We start from the raw sequence: 20,684 nt of genomic DNA, 5'->3' as shown, positions 1-20,684 counted from the left end.
ATAAAAATCCCTGTTTTCCTATGGCATCACGCGTGAACGGCTGGACCGATTTCGCTAATTCTTTTTTTGGTTGTGTTTGTTATTGTCAGGAAAAGGTTAACATAACATTGATGATGGACAGAATGCGTGCTGCAAATATCGTCAAGGAGGATGTAAGAAAAATTAATATCGTTTAAAACAAATGTTTCGATCGGAGTTATTATATTGATAAAATACGCAGAGGGACCAAACTTTTAAAATTTGTTTTAATTTTATATCGTAATACTGTACATTTGTGTGTTGGATAAAAGAATAGTTTCTATACTAATTTTTTAAAGATAAACTTTTATATTTTTCATTTGGAATAATTTTATTTTAAGCTCAAGAATCTTCCTCTTGGTTGCAAGCTTCTTCACAAGCTTGTAATTCACTGTCTTCATAATTTTCTTGACAGTATCTTGATACTTCTTTATCTGCATAAGACGGTCCCTGTGAAAAGCAGAAAACGATTAGGTCAGATTAGGCTATTGTTGCATATTGCTCAGGATTAATTTTATATTCTCTCTTATCACTTACATAGACTCGTTTTTATGCAAGAAGTTCATCTAAATTTCTGGGTAATTTTTAAACTAAAGGACAAAGAAGAATCTCTGACGGAATCTTACATTTTCTACATACTTTCCAACAGCAACGCCATCAACAAGGTGATAGCGGAACCTGCTCTGGAATCCTTGTAGTTTGTTGTCTATGCATTCCCCTTCACACGGCAACCAATCCTCCCATTCCGTCATCGGACATTCTGAAGACGAGTCGGGGTCCACGGAAATTGATACTTCGCTGCAAAATAAATTCACTCAATATGAAATGGGATCTATACGTATACGTATGAGCTGGGCTAAACGCCTTGCATTAAGCTAACCAGTGCGTAACCTGTATTAGTTTTTTAATGAATATATTTGGTTGGTGGTTGCCTGGAAAGCGACAAGCGTTGGCGGCGTCCATGCGTCGGGTTGTCTCTCTCCCTAAAATATGGCGAGGGGCCCGATGGCTGGCTATGCGTCATACTCGTGAATGGGTGATACTTGTGGTGACCGGTCGTACTTGAATTCATGTATGCGGTGATGTTAGTTATTTCGACTATGTATTGCCGTGTTGTTCCCACGAGAATGTAAGTGCGTGCTCCTATTTCACCATGCCTTCTGCTGATAGAGAACAAGTCTTTGTTTTAAATTTACTTTATTATTATTAATTATTTAAGATGTCATGTGGAACATGGTGTAATGGTTGCAGCTCCTTACAAACGTTGTGTAAAAAAATACATGGCGATTAAAAAGAGTGGCGGAGAGTTTATTGCCAGTTCTTCTCTTCCGTTCTACGCCCTTGATTTGAGAACTGGTACTAAATGTAAAGTTAGAAGCATTTCATATACATTTCTTTTTTGACGTTCACAAGTGTACTTTGTACCTATATGATTAAATGATTTTCGACTTTGACTTGATAAGGCTTGATAAGGCTACCAGTTGCCCTCCTTTTTAATAAATTATTTTAATTGTACTATATTTACACTTGCAACGAAGCGTTAATGGATTAATATTTTTCTTACACTGGAGGTGGCGTAGTAGGTTGATTATTGTTAATTTCTTTATATTCATGTTCTTCTGAAACAAGTAAAACTTAATATTTATGAAATGTTATAGAAATATACGAGATCTCATATAATAAAACAAGACAAATATCTACATATACGAATTGGGGTCTAATCCAGGACAATATGTACCTTGTATGTGCGGTTCAGAGGATTCTTCAGAGTCGCATAGTTTTGGGTAAGTTCTGGTAAGTTCGAAAATTAGTTTGGCGAAAGGTTTTATCTGTTCCTTCGGTATATCCTTGTTAATCGGCGCTGAAGATATCGGTTGTGGGGGCATAGTGTCATCGTTCGATGCCTTAAATAATTTGCCATAATTCTTATTTAAATAATAAATCGTTTACATGCACCGGTACATTCAGATTGCTGCATTATAAAAAAAAACACCGCACAATCAGCCATATAGAAATAGGCATAAATAATATTAAATGTCATATTAATTATCATGATGTCATAATAATAATAACAGTTAATTATAATTCTTGTTAAAACTTATAGTCTAAATACTGTCCAACGATATGAAGGCACCTTGCCTTTAAAAATGTAATCACCGTACCCTTGAAAGCATTACACGGCAGTTATCTATAACTTCTAGGAAGGTGATTAAATAGTTTGATAGCCATAGCGTAACAATTTTTTTAATACAACGGTGCATCCATGTTGATTCCCATGATACAGGCAAGTTTCTTTAAATGTTTTGAATAATTTTGAATGCTTTTTTAATGTCATAACTGCTTTTAGGTTATATAAACTTGGTTCTGTCAAAATACCGTAAAAAAATTATATTAAGTTATTTATTACTGCTACCTATTAATTTAATATTAAGTATATCATATCTTAATATGACCCAACAACAACTGGAATAGAATATAAAATGACAGGTGTAGGAAAATGAATACGTAGTAATATATTAAATTAATTTTACATCCGTTTTGCGTTTAATATTATATATACCATTAAAATCACAAAAATACCTACCTATATAACGCCTTAACTTCTTAAAAATCCTTTAATTGATAATTTTGTATAAGAAAAGCTACTAGGGCAAGACAATAGCGTTAAGATCCACTAGGTCACTAAAAATATGTTACCTCAAATGTAGTACCACTATCCGTTCCAGCATCCAAAGGGTAAAGATTTAAGGTCAAATTCGGTGCCCATTTACGTGTCACAGCATCACACAGTTCCATATTGGACACGCCGAGGAACCAATCTGGTGAAGGCAAGATGGCTGTCACCAGTGACACCCTATGGTGCTGTCGAGTTACTCTGAATGACGTTGTTGTCACCATGTTCGGTTTCGAACGACCTGAACCCTTTATTACTGTACGGACTGAAGAGCCCAACTGGAATAGAATATAACAAGTTTTCATGCTTTTATTTTAGCTCAAAGTACTTATAAAATTATTCATATAGGTACAAAACTAGTTTCATGACCCGGAGATTGGCGATGAACGGTGTCGCCGTGGGGTTTCTGTGCTGTGGAGGGATGGGTTCACTAGACTGAACTATAGCACTACACTGTATGTGTTATTTAGAAAAAATATACCTGTGATAATATTTCCATTTCCAGTTTTGTAGTGTTTCCTTGTTCCGCTAACATTTTCAGTCCCGCACTCGCTTCCGAGTGTATTTTGTATACATTAAAACTTTTACTATGCGAAGCACCGACTACATCACTGAATCGGGCCAATTCCTGTGTCTTTGGGAACATGCCTGGATGTGTATTATACGACCAAATACCGTCAAATGTTAGCTAAAAAAGGAAGTATTCTAAATATATAATATAGTATATATTCAGGTATACAAATTTGTCTTAATGACCAAGCGCACTTTTGAGTCACCCAAAATTGCACACAAAAACAAGTGTAGAAAAAACGCAGAGGTTTTACATTGCCTTTGTTCGTTTTAACGCTCATAATATATACGATTCCAATTTCATGGACGACAATGCTCGCCTGCGCCATTCTGGCGACGTGGAAGACGTGGACATCACAAAGTGGGATTGTCCAGCTCGAAGTCCTAACCTCAATCTAATTGAGCATGTCTGGGATGTTCTAAAGAGTCAAGAGTAAGGTATTCCTCAAAACATTATGAAAAACATATGCTTTCCATGCCCAGAAGGATTCAAGCTAAGATTTTGGCAAGAGGAGGGCACACTTGTCATTACATTTTTACATTTGTAACTTTGTTTAATGAAAAAATCTTGTCCCTATTGCCGACAACATTCCGTTATTTGACCGTCTACATGGGTTTTAAAGAATTCATCAAAAATAATTTTGAAAATGCCAGAATTCACTTCGTGTGTATTTATTTACACGATTATAAGCTAAGCTACGTCAGAGTTAAATTTCATTTTAAACTGAAATCTACCCTAGGACATAAATTCCTTAAGTGTCCGTTTTTTTTGCAAAATATACCTACAGCAATACTTTTTATTCTCAATGTGAAGAAGAAGGTTTTAAAAGTTTAAATTGGTGTTAATATTAAGTATTTTATGATATTAAAACCTAGTGAAACATACTTAAAATATGGCATGGTAGAGAAAATGTATATTCAATAATCTATTAACACCTCACCAAATATCTCGCATCTTCACAAGCCTGACAATTATCATTTTCAACAGGCTGCATGTCTTCCATGTTACGCCTATCCTCACACACTCTCTTTGACAAGGGACCGTCGGAATTATACCACACATCTTGTTTCACTGCCAATACTGCGTATATTGTAACGCATTTGTTGTCTTTCGCTGGTGCTATCCACACAGCCTATGAAATGTAATAAAGAAATATGTTTATTATTATTGTTCCCTCTTGATGTTATATGCAACTGTAGCCGTCATAGTCAATAGTCTCATATCGTACTTGGACATCCATTACATTGTAAAAAATTTTTATTATAACCAATGTAAGGACGTGTCCTTGTAGTTTGGATATATATATTGTAGCTAACTTCTTATATAAGCAGTGTTGGCCTAGTGGTTTTAGCGTGCGACTCTCATCCCTTAAATCGTAGAACCCCGGTTATGTGGGCTCGCTCTTACCGAGAAGAAAAACTTAGTGAGGAAACCGACATGCCTAAAGAGGGCCATAGACGGACCGCATGTTGCAGTCAAGACCGACTGCAATATGCGGTTTGCTCAGGAACTGCTCGAGCGGTCCGTGTATTGCGAATATGAATTTAGTATGGAAACTGCAGATCGCCGTGCGGCGGACCGCATGTTGCAGTCAAGACTGACGTCTATGGCCAGCTTAAAGGTGGCGACTGACTTTGATTATTCGCTCAATGTGAGCACGTTACAGTCGCCACTTTTAGATCTAAAAATTCATTGGCGTGTGTCAGGCACAAAAGGCTCATCACCTATTTGCCTTTTAGCAAAAACAAATGATCACGTTACATGAACAGATACAAACATCTGAAGTATTTTACTCTGCTTAGAAACAGCTGGATTCCTACATACCTCTATCGACTTTTTTGGTTTAATATCCGACTGTATAACCGAATTTTTACATGGACTAGGCACAGAGGGCGCATCTGGCGATACTTTAATCGCCCCGGGATCCAATAAAATAGGTTTTCTTGGGTTCTTTTCGTTGTATTTGGTATCTTCTCGAGCTGATATGGTAAAGGCTATGAAACTCGATACACCGTCGTTTGAGTAAAGACGAACTGAAATTTAAGACAATTATTCTCATTTAACAATAAAGATTTCAAAATAAACAACCCATAAGTCCAGGCAGTTAGTAAAAATACTTTTAAAAACTATTTGAGCAAATCGGTCTGGATACCCAAACCTTTAAATTTTCTCAATAGAACTTACCTTATATCTTGTTTTCTTTTTTTGTGTTACATATATGTAACTGTTAATAGTCAGTGCAAAGAGATTAATTGTAGGTATATTAACGTTTCTGTGTAGTTGTAACAGATTCTTTAACCCCGCTGATTAGACTTGACAGTTGATGACTTGGTTTTAACTTTAAGGCACTGATTATTTATTTTATTCGTTTATTCACTTAATATTACAAGACACTAATTTTGTGACTCCAAAACCACACACGCTATGGAGTCACTTTTTTATGTCCCACTTTATTTAAATTCCTTATTAATTACGAAAATATGTACTGTACAAACCTGTGTACTGATGCCTCGGTATGTACATATCATCATTTATGCCTATAATATCGATTTTAAATCGGTTGTCTGGGGGCAAAGGTTCGGTCTTAGTGCCTAAGGGACGTCGGTTGCAACCAATCTCACTTTCGTAACATTCGTAGCGATTGAGGGCGAAAATTAAAATTATTAAACCTGTAGAGAGTTAATAATTAACGTAGTACACTTAGAATTGTAATAAATAGTCTTCAAACTGGTTTGGGTATCGGTTAAAATCTTTAAGAAATTAACGGATTTGTAAAGGTTTTAAAGCGTTTGTCGTTTACAAAAATTGAACATATGCCACAACAATTATTATCAGACCTCCAAGTTATGCCCCATATACAAGAATCATACGACACGAAGACGTTTTTATCTTTGATAAACCTAATATTAAATTCAATGAAAATTCCTCACCAGTAATTCCAAACATTGTCGACATTTTATTTCAACCACGAGACCATGTTCCACAATTGTGATGCAACAACTGAATTCAGTTTAATTTGTTTTAATCGAGATGATTAAACACAATCGCGATTCTAATATAACTTCTGTATATTTGTTATGTTTGCTTGTTAACATTCATTTCAAAATTAATTTCTTTCATTCATTTAAGGATTTATATTTAGATGTCATTTTTCAAGAAATGGAAACACAATATATAACATTACACATTTATTACTAGTTCACAGTTTAAATAATATTATTAGTTTACTGCTGATATGCAGTCATTGTACCTACTCTTAAATGAAACATTTTATTAAAAATATCTATAATTAAATTAAATCGCAATTTCTTGTTTGTTTAACGCGCGACTTCATTCTGCTCTTCATCACAATCATCTTCACATTCCCGTCTTTCAAAATCCTCGTAGTGATTTTTGCAAAATCTTGGAACTTCTTTTCTCGTAGAAGGATCAACCTATGCGTGATATGAAAAAAACTCATAACAATTAACTAAACATATAATAATATAGGTATATTAATAGTTATACATGCAAGAAAGTAACGGTATATATATATTGGTAACGGTGGTTACGAGGAAATGCTGCCAGCGTTAAAGGTAGACTGCCACTGGGACCAAACTTTTTAAATTTGTTTTCATTTTCTCCTTATCCATATTGGTTGGTTATGATATATTAATTTATAATAATAATAATAATAATAATAATAATGCAGCAGATCTAGACCTAGTGGCTTCAGCGTAAGACTCTCATCTCTGAGGTCGTAGGTTCGATCCGCGGCTGTGCACCAATGGACTTTCTTTCTTCGCAAATGAACATTCGCTCGAACGGTGAAGGAAAACATCGTGAGGAAACCGACATGTCTTAGACCCAAAAAGTCGACGGCGTGTGTCATGCACATGAGGCTGATCACCTACTCGCTCGACAAATGATCATAAAACAGATTTAGAAATCTGAGGTCCAGACCTAAAAAGGTTGTAGCGTCACTGATTTATTTTATTTTTATAATTATAATTTATTTATTAAATGTGACAATCATAAGTCCATATGGTTATTATTTCGATAGTTACAATATTGTCCTAAATATTATATTAGTAGGTTAGCTTTAAAATATATGCACATTGCACACACATTTAAGACACAATTAAATTTTTAGTTAAAACTTTGGACGTACATTAGGATCATATTTCTCCACGGCAACTCCGTCGACCAAGTGAAACCTTTCCCTCCATTGAAAACCCGAGACCCTTCCGTTCTCGCATGGACCGTCACACGGAGTCCACTCTAACCACTGAGTCATGGGGCAATCCTCTGACGATTCCGGATCCGTAACCAGAGGGGGTTGGCTGAAACGTGTCCATAGATATCGTCTTGACTTCTACTGGGGTCAATTTTATGTTTTGTTACTCCATCTTTTATTTAGATAACATATGAAATGCTAACCCCTTTTATAAGCTTTATATATCTATGTAAGCCAATTAGGCGCAACATTATAAACAAAACGATATAAAATATTTTATCAATTGATATCGTTCGAGATGCAAATCTACAAATAAAACTTTAACAACCCAAAAAATCTTACTAAAATGCCGGACCAAAATAATGATTACGCTGAGGTGACAAATGAAAAGCACAAATGTGTAGTGGACACAGGGATTCTGTTGAATGTGTTTCATCTTAAATACCACGGTATCCATAGATAGAGGGAGTAATAAAACATAGATAGAAGTGTTAATGCCCTGTCCGTCAACGGGTGGGTGTGTATAAAGCAGCTCACCCTGTGCTATCTGTGTATCGGTACCTTGAGGGCTCCTCTGGCTCCGACAGACCTTCGGACTCTGTTGATGGTTGCTCCGTTGTCGAAGTTCCTTCCTCAGCTGTGTGTAATAATCGGCTCGATTATCGGGAAGATCTCGGAAATCTATTACTATTTACTCCTAATGAACTCGTTGAAGACACGAATTACGTCCTTACAAATTAAGCAACAAAATATTTAACAACTGCAGAGGGCTAGCGGTCTTATTAAGTGGCAGCTAGGTGAGGGGTACCGGGTTCGATTCCCGGTTCGAGGGCAAGTTTTAATTTAATTTAAAATTAGTTCTTGGCCTTTGGGAGGGTTGTGCGGGACCGGGCGAGTGCCTAAACCGTACATGGAGGACATGGTCGAATTTATAAGGCAAAAAGCACGAATTATAAAAATCTTATAGGTACTTGACGCTGGCTAATGCACAAACCGTGCCAGAGCCATAAAAAAAAATAAAAAAAAAACTGCAGAGGGAAATGTATAAAACAAGCAATTCGCGATACAGATAAACCTGTAATTAGAATATCTCTTACTTGTCGTGTCCGGCTCCGAGGGCTCTTCATTTGTGTTACTTGTGCAGTCCCTTTTGTATGTTTTAACTAATTTGATGCGTAACGTTCCAAAGGGATGCATTTCCTTCATATCCATTTCGTAGAAAGGGGAATGTTTGTCGTACGAGCTGGTCTCTACGCGGGAAATGGCCGCTTGGGGGAATGTTGGGAAATTCGCTGACTGAAAATATGAAGGGAAGACTTCCAAACATTGATGACAAAAATTGGGCACACGAGGCAAGGCATTTATGACGGATTTCATGTCTGCTGCTTAACTCGATTACCTGTGTTGGCCTAGGGGTTTCAGCTGTGACTCATGAGGTCGTAGGTTCGATTCCCGGCTGTGCACTAATGGACTTTATTTATAATTCTGCTGAACGTGTGTATGTCACTGAACTCTTCTTAAACGGCTGGACCGATGTGAATGTTTCTTTTGTATGCGTATCGGTGACGCCCTGGATGATTTAGTTTCACAAATCAGAAGATGGCGCTGCAGTCGGTACTATCATAGTTTGTTTAATATATCTAAGTACGAATCGCCTGAAATATCATGCAGGACAACGTCTGTCGGTTCCGCTAGTATTTCATAAATTCTCTTTACGAAAGTTATTTTAAAAAATAGTATTACTATATGGTAATTCGCCCTTCTCACTCCCTTTCAATCGGTCTCAATCGCTCTCTCCCTTTTCTTCGACAAAAATGCTGCACATCAAGTCAAAAGTCAAAAATCATTTATTCATGTAGGTAACACAATATACACTTATGAACGTCAAAAAAAGACGTTTGGTAAATCTTCGTGACGTTTCCGCAAAAATTTAGCCTCATGTGCTTTTTGCGCGAAAAGGAGTTTCACTTCAATAAATGAATATTTTTATAGAAGTGATATTTTGTACAAGCACATACCTCATAAGACACTCCATTATCCGTCCCAGCATCCCACGGGTAAAGATTTAGTTCCCTCTCAGTTAGCCAACTGTCACCCTGACATAACTCGAACCTACTGACCCCAAGAAACCAGTCCGGCGAGGGATGAATACCCACGGCGGCAGTAATCAGATGGTTCACTTTGTCCGTTCGGATAAATGAGTATGTTGGATAATTCATTTTAAGATATCCATGACCTTTGCCTTTTATTAATGTACGGACACCGCTGCCAATCTGAAAGGTTAAATTTTTGAAAAATTTTACGATAATTTTATTAGTTTTTCTACCGAACACAAAAAAAAATACAAAATTCAAAATCATTTATTCATTTAGGTAACACAATGTACCTACACTGTACCCACTGTACCTATAAGTGTAGTGTACACTTATAAACGTCAAAAAAGAAATACATATATATGAAATGCTTCTAAGTTTTTACTGCTAGTTCTCAAATCAAGGGCGTAGAACGGAATAGAAGAAGTGGCAATAGACTCTCCGCCACTCTTGTTCATAAATACAACATATCTAATCAGTTATAAGTGTTCAAAAACACGAATTTGTTATAATAAGTAATGTTTGGATGTTAGCTCTGATTCATTCCGTACTAATATAGTATAGTATCTCAAGACTAATAACGAATTAAACTGAGACAGGATCAAAAAAGAAAAAGAATCAGAAAAGGTATACACTCCTTAATAACCTATGGTAGATATGTATTCAGTATTTTGTACCTTCTCCCGTATTTCCTGTTCAAAACGTGTTGTATTGGCATACTCAGCGACGTCTTTAAACCCGTCAGTTGTCAAGGAACCTGGCGCCCAGAGGATCACGTCTGCCGCATGAGATGCTCCAACAAGGTCACTATATCTGGGTAACCAGTCATTTTCAGGGTATAGCCGAGGATGGGTATTCCTCGACCATATACCGGTGAATGTTATCTAGAGAAAGGCAAAACGTACATACACCAAATAAATACAAAACAACTATGTTTTTTTTCTTTCCTCTTTATTAATGGAATAGAAGTGACAATGACTCACTTCGTATTTAGCTTCATCACAAATTCCACAGTCATAGTTGACTTGTGGGGTAATATCATCTGGCTGTCGCATATCTTCACATAGGTAAAGGGACAAGGGTCCTCCATCTTCGTACCAGCTCTCCTTATTCTCTGCCACCATTGCTCGTAGTGTAACACAACCATTTCCTGACGCTGGAGCATGCCAGTACACCTGTTATAGGTGACGCCTTCAGATCAATGAGGTCTGGTCTTTCAAATAAACTACTTAGATTTTAATCGGTTCAGCTATCGAAGGACCGTCTCCATGATTAATTGTTTACGCAGTGCGTAGCTATAGCTAATAATGCATAGATATTAAGAAAGGTGCGTTTTTTCAATTTGACGCGAGAGTAATATGTGTTCAATATTTTTTCTTAGATTATACAGTAGTACAGGATACTTCAGGAATAGGAAATTCAGGATAAAGAAATTGATAAGTTGCTCGATTTAAATTAATCTATTAGCACTTTTTGCGTTAATTGCAAACATATGTGTCATACAGAATCGATAAAAATTCGAAAAATCAACGATTTTTCCAGTTTCAGTTATTGTAGACGTACAAACTAGGTATTATACCTCTGTTGAAGACTTCGGAGTACCAACAGCATGTTCGACTGAAAAATGACAGCGGTTACTGAACTTGGTAGTGAGATAATTCCGAGGAGTCACATCTCCTGGCGAAAGTGTGATCATTTTCCGAGGATTCTTTGGATCTTGACGCACTTCTCCCTCAGCTGATATCATGAAACCAGTGAATCTTGATTCTCCATCCGTTTCTGTTATTCGTACTGCAAAATGTTGCTTTTTAAATTGTTGTTATTAACATTGTGGAATTTCTATATGAAATCGAAATGCTATACAATGTCCACATTCCCGCGAAAATTTAAACAACAGAATCAATTTAGATGGTTCTAATTATATTTACAATTGTATAAAAGGCAAATTACTCTTGCACTCTTTCCACTTTATTTCGAGCGTAATCGCATGTAATCTTACAAAAAGGGAATAAATGACGATTCATTACGTGGCCAACACTGAAAATGTTTAGAACTGGCCAGTTAGAGAAACATTACTAATGAAAACTTTTTTCAATGTCAATTTTAGAACTCTTTGGTAACCTAATTTAGTATAATATTGCATTCATTTGTCATTTGTTTTTGTGAATTGGCGGCAAATCTTAAACTCTTGTTACAAGTGAAAATGAACCTAACACGAGAAAATTTTCGGTCAATGATTTTTTTTAATGAAGCCCCATCTCGTGCCACTATTTACAATTGGTTTAACGAGTTTAAGCGTGGACGTAGCAATCTCAATGATGATCCGCGTGAGGGACGTCCTTTAACAGGCAGGCGTCGAGATGATGAGTCATCCGCCATACAGTCCTGACCTGGCGCCTTGCGACTTTCGTTCATTTCCAAGAACTAAAGATAAAATTCGATAGGGCTTTACGAGCCCTGAAGATGCGGTGAAAGCGTACCAAAATGCCATAGAAGAGACCCCTAAAGCGGGCTATAGACGGACCGCATGTTGCAGCCGATACCGACTGCTCTAAGCGGTCGCCGCACGGCGATCTGCAGTTTCCATACTAAATTCATATTCGCAATACACGGGCCGCTCGAGCAGTTCCTGAGCAAACCGTCCGTCTATGGCCCGCTTACGGTAGAATGGGCCCACTGCTTTTCTCAGTGGTTCCATCGAATGCAACGATGTGTAGATAGGAACGGAGATTACTTCCAAAAACAATAAAAGTATTGGCAACTTTCTACATTAAGCCGTTTACTATTAAGTCTAATAGTATTAAGTCAAGTAAATTAAACTTTACTTTTATAATAATAAAGCCTTTTTTTCCATATCCTTCATTTCAAATGTTGTTAGTATTTACGTATACCTATATACCTAAATATTAGTAGTAAAATGTTAGTCTCCTGTGGATATGGACTTTAGGTATAATCCCGATTCAATTCTAAGAAATAATATACTTATATGTAGTTCGCTAAAAACCATTGCAATGTGCTTGACCTGTTTACTTAGCAAGCGCTCCAATTATTAATTAAGTAGTAGTAAACAAAACTTATTCATATATTTCAGGGAAAAAAATTGTTATACCTACCTGTGTACAATTGATTTGGAATATAGGTTTCGTCCGCTCCTTCAACTTCCAGTTTGAACCTTCCATCAGGAGCTGATGGTTGTGTCAGAGAACCATATGGTCGCCGATCACAGCGGAAAGTAAACACATACTGTGCAACATAGAATATAAAAAGACATTTCAGAAGAGACTGCATAATCACTGCATAGAAATTTTTAAAAATTGCGTAGGATTGATGTTGTCTTTATCCGGTTAACTATGCGAGTGGTAAGAAAACTGGAAGTAAACTATAATGTGAACTTCCATTACCTCTTTAGTACATGAGGATCAAGTTACTTTTAAGTGATTGATGCGCGTTAGACAATAATACGTTAGCCGTGACCCTATTTGTTAAAATGGACTTGTGAATTGGTCCAGAAGTGTAGAATTACAAAGCTTTTATCACATATTTAAAATCGTACGTGCAGGAATTTTTTATCCAAGTTAAATTTTGCAAAGCCTAGCCTTAATGGCTTAGCCTTCATGGTCAATAACATCTTCGAGTATAATTAAATTTTATTTTATCAAAATTTCGAACTAGAAACCTTACATAGTACCTACATAATTTGTATAGAATATACAGGACTTTACTTTATGATGCTTTTGCCTATCATCTGTGGTGTATATAACTGTATACATAGATATATATAGGACGTAAAGTTTAAAATATTTTAGATAGATCTAATCATTGTGTATAAACTGGCCGTAGATACGTACACAGTATTTAGGGGTGCTCAATAAAAAGTGTAAAATTATTATTTTATGACGTATGACGCAATAATGTTTTGTTTAAACGTTAAAGAATTATAAGTACACTTTGTATTTCTTTTTTCTTAAAATTCCCTTTTTATAAAATACATCTTCCTGGTCCTTTAAAAATCGTGTACCGTGGGCCGCGGCGACAACTTTGTCATCATCTTCAAATGTATGGTTCCTTTAACCGCGGAGATAGGCAGAAATCACTAGCAACAAGGTCCGGTGAATATAGAGCTGTCCCTTCAATTGGATGTCAGCTTTGCTACTCCGTCACTAGCGTATTTCCCCTCGTAATTTTGATCCTACTACCGATCCCTCACGTGCGGGGGTTGTTCCGACATGAAGCAAACAAGTGAGTTCTATTTTATTAAAACATGAGATGTGATTGCTATTTTGATTATTATTATGTCTAATTCTGGGCTATGCTTAACAGTTTTTTGTCTTTCCAAGGTATCGCATTACTGAAGATCACTCGTATATATTTGAATTCTTTCTTTATAAGAAGGCTTACCATAAAACTAGAATGTAAATTTTAAGCTTTTGAATTTTGATTTCGGCAATGTCTCGTAAACAATTTGACTTGTTAAGTGACAGTTGACAAATAGATAATAATGAGAATATCAAATGTCAAGATTTACATTGTAATTTGCTCAATTTAGGTTGTGCTACCTGGTCTGTGATGTGATTAATGTTTTCCTAGTGTTTTTGAATACAAAATTAAATTCTGTTTCCTGTTCTACGCTTTCGTGTCCAGGAAGTCTGTTGTCAAATGGTGAATAAATGTCGGTAAAGCCAATAAAAATGCCGTCTGCGACGAAAGATTCGACCATTCTGAAGATTGCAGTGGAAATGTTAAATGCACCTGATAAGGTGCCACAGTTGATAGAGTTTGATCAAAGTCAACCTCTCTCCAGCATAATTCAGCTCTTGTGTAAAGCTTGGGGCCTTCCAGATCCTACTAATTACGCTTTGCAGTTCTCGGAGAGTAATAATCAAAATTATATTACAGAAAAGAATCGAAATGAAATAAAAAACGGATCTGTACTTCGATTAGAACAGTCCCCCGCAAAGACGGTCCAGGACATATTAACAAAAATAAACACTGGTACAGACTCCGAACAAACGCAAGCTTTAACGAAGTTATCCACAGTTAGCAGTGACCTCACTTTTGCACTTGAATTTATTAATAAAAAAGGCCTATCTTTAATAATAAGCAACATAGAAACTGGGAAATTCAAAGGAACTGCATTGAAGTATGCTTTAGTTACTTTTGTTGAGCTCATGGATCATGGCATAATATCTTGGGACATTTTGGAAAATCAGTTTATAAACAAAGTTGTTAGTTTTGTCAGTAATCAGACTAATACACAGGATCCCAAGATAATTCAGTCCTGTCTCTCAATACTTGAAAACATTGTTCTTAATAGTTCTGGAAAAAACTCTCATGTTGAAAAAGAAATAACAATTCCTAGTTTGATTTCACATTTAGAAAATTCAGATAGAATAATTCAGCAAAATGCCATAGCTCTAATCAATGCAATTTTCTTGAAAGCTGACATGACCAAGCGCAAGACCATAGCAGCTACCCTATGTTCTAAGCAAGTTCGAAATAAAATATATGAAAACTTGATTACTGAAAATGTATCAAAGGAAACTTCTGTAACTGAGCTGGCTCATCAACTGTATGTCTTGCAGACTTTAACTTTGGGATTATTGGAACCAAGAATGTGTCAAAGGGCTGACTCACAGGAACAAGAGTCACAAGAAAAAATTAAAGAACTAAGGAAATATGCTTTTGAAAATGATGCTAACACAAACATTGAAGTAACCACTAGACGCCAGACAGGTAGTTTATCAAAGGATTTCAAGAAGTTAGGTTTTAAATGTGAAATAGATCCAATAAAAGATTTCAATGAAACCCCACCAGGAGTTTTATCTCTGGACTGTATGCTTTATTTTGCACGAAATTACAGAGAAGATTATACCAAAATAGTATTGAGGAACAGTTGTCGTCCTGATGAGCTTGAATGTCCTTTTGGAAAGACAAGTGTTGAATTGGTTAAACTATTGTGTGAAATATTGCTTATTGGTGAAGCTCCAAGTGAGCAAGGACAAACTTATCATCCTCTATTTTTTACACATGACCATCCTTTTGAAGAATTATTTTGTATTTGCATAGTTCTTTTGAACAAAACATGGAAAGAAATGAGAGCTACCACAGAGGACTTTGTTAAAGTATTGAGTGTTGTTCGTGAACAGATAACTAGAGCTTTAGCTGCAGCTCCAAAAAGTTTTGATAAGTTTAGGCAAAAGGTGAAAGAATTAACATATAATGAAATCACACACTTATGGCAGCAAGAACGCACAAACAGAGAGGTATGGGAGTCTCATGCCAAACCCATTGTGGAGTTGAAAGAAAAAATTACCCCTGAAATTATAGACTTAATTCAGCAACAAAGATTGGGTGTGTTAGTTGGAGGCACAAGATTTAAAAAATACCTAAAAATTAATAGAAAAGACAAGTTCTGGTTTGTTCGTTTGTCACCAAATCACAAAATACTTCACTATGGTGAGTGTGATGAAAAAAGTACACCCAGTTTAGAAGAATTGAGTACTAAGCTAGCTGTGGCAGATGTAAAGTGTGTTGTTGTCGGCAAAGAATGTCCTCATATGAAGGATTTGAAAGGTAAAATCAGTAGCCCTCATTTGGCATTCTCTTTAATATTAAAAGCTGCAGAGGTCCCCTCGTTAGACTTTGTAGCACCCGATGAGCAAATATTTGATTACTGGACTGATGGAATTAATGCATTACTAAAAGAAAAGATGACAAGCAAGTCTTTTGATAATGATCTTGAGACTTTACTATCTATGGATATCAAAGTTCGTCTACTTGACGCTGAAGGCATAGACATTCCCCAAAACCCACCACAAATACCACCAGAACCTGAAGATTATGATTTTTACTATGAAAATAATTAAAACAGTAATATTCAATGTAAATATTAATGTGTGAGCACAACTATATTATGTGCATTTATTTAATGCTGGACCAGTTATAATAAGTTCAATGATTATTTTTTAAATGACAAAATTTCAGTGATTTATTATATTGATTTTAAGATATTAATTATTAATCAACTACTGTTTAATTACCTATTTATTCAGTACCGTTATTGGTTATATTATTCATTGGTAATTTTGTAGTTTATTGAAATACATACATATTAAGCCAAAGATTATTACCATATTTAAGGAATAAAAGTCAAGAAAAAGAAACTTTTTATTAGCTACAACCTTTTGCAGGGAATGGGCATAACATATTTTCTACATGAAAAATCAAAACACATGAATTGGCATTCGTTTAATACTTATTGCATCTTTGACACTTCAAACTTAGTGTTAATAATTTCCTCATCCGAATCCAGTAAGGGCAGAGTACTTGTTGGAATGTTTTCTTCAACCCATCTCAGGTCTGAGTCGAGCGAAATTGTATTTGGTTCAGGATCCCGGTTGTCCGGCTCACTAATACTTGTCCCACGCATTTTCACACCATATGCGTCATTTACGAACTGTTCTTCTTCTTCTATTATATAAAAAAAACAATTTAAAGCCACGTTTCATCGTAATAAACTAACTACTTACTTTTTTAAAAGATAAATTGAAGAAATAATAATTTTTCCTTTCAAACTTCTTTAACGCTATAATTTTTAAGGGCTAAGCTAAATATTTAAATTGAGAGGAACCAAAACTTAATTTCGCGTTACACAAATGTGGGTAGTTGCAAGTCTCGACCTACCCTCATCATCCTCGGCATTGTCGAGTAGAGGCGTGAAGGCATATCTCTGATTATTATTTGTCGGTCTCCACAGAACCATAATAACGGTGAGTACACCTGCAAATAATATGTGCCAATAGGCCTCGTCCATCCATACTTCCTTCCACTCCTGAAAATATTTGCAATTTATAGATATTATAAAAGTAAAATCCTGAAACTATACTTTTATAATTGGTGCAATAAATGAATTCTTTTATAGAGTTAAGTTCATATAATATTACAACTATAACGTACGTGACATACTTAAAGAGTGGTTTGTGTTAGTAAATAAAATTTCTAGTAAACCCTAAAGTCCTAAGGAAAAATTAATTATTTCGGGTCGGTACAGAAGAAAGTATGAAATGACACTTACAGTGATACAAAACTGAATGCGATACGACTTGAGCGAGTACAGCATGAATATGACCGACGCGATGACTGCGAATATCAGGGTGTTGGTGAAGTGACGATACAGGGAGAGCTTTATATTGTTTCTGAAAAAAAAAGATAAATTGTCTTCAACAGTTATTATAGCAGTGATGAGACCTCTCATCGACGATCGACAGACCTCCTCAGCTGCAGCGTGCGCATGGTGTGCGCCAGAGAGACGAAGACCCACCAACAGATGGCGCTGTCCAAAAGCGAGAGAGGCGCCTCGGACAGCAGCAGGTCGCGGTTGGAGTCTTCGGCCTTGTGGTGCAACCGCAGCCAGGCCTCGATGGCGCCTAACAGGGCCCACAACGCCCCCGCTCCCACCACGCGCTGCAGGGCGGGCCCCAGCCGCGGCTTCACGATGCCGAAGCCCAGAGACACGATAATGACGAGCATCCGAGCCAACGCCCGCTTCGCCACCGACACCCACTCCGCGAACATGTACGCGTTGGGGCTGAACTGTCTGAAACCGTATAAAACCTCTACAATTTGTAAAAATTCCACTTCCGTGAGGAATGATTTCGCTCGTCGAAATGACAGACCCGGTGCTATTGATGGACGAGTAGACTCCGTAGTAAGTGGCGCTCTCGACCATCCCGAGTATCGCAACTCCGCCGATCCAGTATTGGATGCGCAAGAGATCTCTCCACTGAAGCCCGCAAACGGCCAGCCACCCGGCGCATAGAAGTGCGTATACGCCACACATTACGCCGAAAAACTGAAAATATCTATCGTAAAACAAAACAACAACAACACACAAAACTATACATGCCGTTTAGAAGTTGAGAAGAATTCAAATGAAAATGTAAGTATGAATTTACTCACTGGTAAAAGTGGCCAGATGGCAGCCGACAGATAGCCAGAGGGAGCCACCATTTCAATATGTATGGATGCTTTGAAATTGGTGTTGCTTCTCACAGACATAGTTAAAGCATATATGCCCTCCCGCTCCACCGTTAGTAGGGATGGTGTTAACTGCAAATTCAATCATTTTACTACATCCAAATCTATCCTTGACATTTATTAATTATACTTTTTTACACAGATCTAAATTTATAAATTTGATAGCCTACACATGTAGATTTTTGTTAATAAGATAATTTACTTTAATGTCATGTTAAATGAAGTGAAGCCCCATATTTGCCTAATATTTTTTTATGTTCTTGGACAATTTTTGTAAAACAAAGATTATTCTTAAGAATTCTATAATGTTTTAAACCAAAAATTTGTATTAAGTACGAAATAGCCTATTTTCGGTTCAGAATAAAACTTCTAAATAAATTACGGTAAATTCTCTTATGGTATAGCAAGTATTTGTTTTTAATGTTGATAAATACTTACAGACTTTGTATTCAATGTTTCTGATGCTTTGTCTTTTTCATTATAGAAAAATATAGGATTTTTACCATCGCATGTTACAGTTTGTACTACATTTATCATTTGGGTAGTACTGTGGTTGCTTTGAAAAAGTGGCCTTTCAACTGTATTCGAACAATCTACAATTCTCTGAAATAATTAATCAAATATAAGCTGATAATGCTTCTTAAACAGCAATTTTTTTATATTATATTACTTAATTGAATTAGCCCTTGTTAGTGGTTAGTTAGATTAGGGAAAGCACACCCTAATATCAAGGTAATATAATATATTCATCAAAAATAATTATAAAATATCTTAAAAACTTTATTTTATAAAATAAAAGATATAACTTGTTTAAAGGTTATAAAATACCTTAATTAAATTATTCTGAATAACCATACCTTTTCAAAAAAGTGGAAATAATCTGGTGAACATGGTGTCTGCCTCCATGCATATGCCACTGTTAAATTCACTGGTATCTCACAATGCACTAAAATAAAAATAATGTTAATACTGTATATTTGTGTACTGGAAATAAATAATATTCTTCATTACATATACAACTTTATTTAAAACAACTGCAAATGACGCATCAGCCTCAATAAATTATTATAAAAAGAATTTTGTAGGGTATGATACCAACAATTTATAACCACAAGTTCAAAAAAAATCTGCTTGTATTACTTACATACTATTATCAATTTGGAATCCTTAAACAAGGATTTGGCTAGTGTAAAATTGCAGGTTTCCTGAAATCAATTAGTTAAGATTATTTTTAAAATAGTCCTAGTAACAAATTCAACCAAAATTAAAAATCTTATCTAATATTAAAAGTTTACCGATAGTAACAGATATAAAGTAGAACTAAAAATGACTCATTTTAACATTTTGTAAGTAGGCAGCATAGTGAGTGTTGAAAATCGATAATTTTATCACGTTTATGGAACAAGCACAAACTGAAATAAAAAATCTCAAACAGAATCTACTCACCCCATCAAGTTGGAGGTCCCATTTCCCAACATCAGAAAAACTTAACACTAATCTAAAGGCTGCGACGACTAGTATAAATACAGTTCTAAATAAAATATTCATTGTCACCTTTAAGTATCTAAGTTATTTCTTACTAATCAAATATTGTCGGTACATATTTCTAATTAGTTTAAATAGAAAATATATTTAAAGAATGAAACTAAAAATAAAAATTGATAATAAGCCTGTACATTTTCTAATAAAATGCAATGCCGATTGCCGATTGACGTGATACAGTATTCAGTAATTAGTATTAGCTGACTCCACAGACTTGGAAGATTATGGCGATTGACTTCCATTTAAAAGTTGTCAATGTCTAAAAATCTGTTTGTGTGATTGACAGTTATTATTCTATAGTCCTTTTCATGAAAGAAGTCCCCCAGACGCGGCGCTGCAATCGCATGACGTAATGTTGCCATTTATGAGTAAAAAATTTACCTATTTTATTTACATTTAGCAGATGTAATTTATCAAATAATACTATTTTCTGCATACTTCGATGAAACAATATTTCTATGTAAAAAGTATATTTTTATTATAAGCTTATCAATAAAATACTTATTTGCACATTTAATTGAATTAAGGACACAG

The 20,684-nt window shown here is 35.7% G+C and overlaps 4 protein-coding genes across 6 annotated transcripts; 1 reads left to right on the top strand and 3 right to left on the bottom strand.

The window, feature by feature from the left end:
* Nucleotides 1–223: 223 nt before the first annotated feature.
* Nucleotides 224–6,322, bottom strand: LOC125051310 (spondin-2-like). 2 transcript variants are annotated; one of them, XM_047651533.1, is made up of 10 exons: nucleotides 6,194–6,322; nucleotides 5,759–5,932; nucleotides 5,088–5,296; nucleotides 4,204–4,395; nucleotides 3,174–3,380; nucleotides 2,716–2,970; nucleotides 1,757–1,922; nucleotides 1,583–1,637; nucleotides 645–816; nucleotides 224–468 (listed from the first exon to the last, which is right to left on the bottom strand). In XM_047651533.1, the coding sequence occupies exons 1-10, from the start codon at nucleotides 6,216–6,218 to the stop codon at nucleotides 361–363; spliced, it is 1,563 nt and encodes a 520-aa protein (XP_047507489.1). In that variant the 5' UTR covers nucleotides 6,219–6,322; the 3' UTR covers nucleotides 224–360. The 2 variants fall into 2 exon arrangements, with proteins under 2 accessions (XP_047507489.1, XP_047507490.1); XM_047651534.1 differs by having other exon boundaries at nucleotides 1,583–1,634.
* Nucleotides 6,323–6,483: 161 nt separating this feature from the next.
* LOC125051308 (spondin-1-like) lies at nucleotides 6,484–13,440 on the bottom strand. 2 transcript variants are annotated; one of them, XM_047651530.1, is made up of 9 exons: nucleotides 12,686–13,440; nucleotides 11,152–11,363; nucleotides 10,556–10,747; nucleotides 10,250–10,456; nucleotides 9,498–9,752; nucleotides 8,577–8,775; nucleotides 8,017–8,116; nucleotides 7,414–7,585; nucleotides 6,484–6,697 (listed from the first exon to the last, which is right to left on the bottom strand). In XM_047651530.1, exons 1-9 carry the CDS (start codon nucleotides 12,858–12,860, stop codon nucleotides 6,581–6,583), a joined length of 1,629 nt encoding a protein of 542 aa, XP_047507486.1. In that variant the 5' UTR covers nucleotides 12,861–13,440; the 3' UTR covers nucleotides 6,484–6,580. The 2 variants fall into 2 exon arrangements, with proteins under 2 accessions (XP_047507486.1, XP_047507487.1); XM_047651531.1 differs by having other exon boundaries at nucleotides 8,041–8,116.
* Nucleotides 13,441–14,105: 665 nt separating this feature from the next.
* On the top strand, nucleotides 14,106–16,735 carry LOC125051304 (engulfment and cell motility protein 1). The gene has a single exon (XM_047651523.1). It carries the CDS (start codon nucleotides 14,240–14,242, stop codon nucleotides 16,436–16,438), a length of 2,199 nt encoding a protein of 732 aa, XP_047507479.1. The 5' UTR covers nucleotides 14,106–14,239; the 3' UTR covers nucleotides 16,439–16,735.
* A 70-nt stretch (nucleotides 16,736–16,805) lies between these two features.
* LOC125051311 (transmembrane protein 87A) lies at nucleotides 16,806–20,354 on the bottom strand. The gene is made up of 10 exons (XM_047651535.1): nucleotides 20,055–20,354; nucleotides 19,753–19,813; nucleotides 19,466–19,554; nucleotides 19,047–19,211; nucleotides 18,531–18,680; nucleotides 18,248–18,423; nucleotides 17,842–18,168; nucleotides 17,647–17,767; nucleotides 17,256–17,403; nucleotides 16,806–17,042 (listed from the first exon to the last, which is right to left on the bottom strand). Exons 1-10 carry the CDS (start codon nucleotides 20,154–20,156, stop codon nucleotides 16,828–16,830), a joined length of 1,554 nt encoding a protein of 517 aa, XP_047507491.1. The 5' UTR covers nucleotides 20,157–20,354; the 3' UTR covers nucleotides 16,806–16,827.
* Between the last annotated feature and the right edge of the window lie 330 nt (nucleotides 20,355–20,684).

This window comes from Pieris napi, chromosome 7, assembly GCF_905475465.1.
Source record: "Pieris napi chromosome 7, ilPieNapi1.2, whole genome shotgun sequence".
NCBI lineage: Eukaryota > Metazoa > Arthropoda > Insecta > Lepidoptera > Pieridae > Pieris > Pieris napi.
The sequence above is the reverse complement of the archived record's forward strand: the minus strand, read 5'-3'. Positions and strand labels throughout refer to the sequence as shown.

Excerpts from the sequence above, each read along its gene's own strand:
- LOC125051311 (XM_047651535.1), bottom strand. The coding sequence starts at position 20,156 with ATGAATATTTTATTTAGAACTGTATTTATACTAGTCGTCGCAGCCTTT. Across the intron at positions 17,768-17,841 it reads CGCACGCTGCAGCTGAGGAG|AAACAATATAAAGCTCTCCC; the intron begins GTCTGTCGATCG and ends TTTTTTTTTCAG. Across the intron at positions 17,043-17,255 it reads CAATGCCGAGGATGATGAGG|AAGAAGAAGAACAGTTCGTA; the intron begins GTAGGTCGAGAC and ends TTTATATAATAG.
- LOC125051310 (XM_047651533.1), bottom strand. The coding sequence starts at position 6,218 with ATGTCGACAATGTTTGGAATTACTG. Across the intron at positions 5,297-5,758 it reads ACCGAGGCATCAGTACACAG|TTCGTCTTTACTCAAACGAC; the intron begins GTTTGTACAGTA and ends CTTAAATTTCAG. Across the intron at positions 817-1,582 it reads CCTACTACGCCACCTCCAGT|CGAAGTATCAATTTCCGTGG; the intron begins GTAAGAAAAATA and ends TTTATTTTGCAG.
- LOC125051308 (XM_047651530.1), bottom strand. The coding sequence starts at position 12,860 with ATGCAGTCTCTTCTGAAATGTCTTTTTATATTCTATGTTGCACAGTAT. Across the intron at positions 8,776-9,497 it reads ATAATGGAGTGTCTTATGAG|TCAGCGAATTTCCCAACATT; the intron begins GTATGTGCTTGT and ends TCATATTTTCAG. Across the intron at positions 6,698-7,413 it reads TGGAGAAATATGATCCTAAT|GTTGATCCTTCTACGAGAAA; the intron begins GTACGTCCAAAG and ends TATCACGCATAG.
- LOC125051304 (XM_047651523.1), top strand. The coding sequence starts at position 14,240 with ATGTCGGTAAAGCCAATAAAAATGCCGTCTGCGACGAAAGATTCGACC.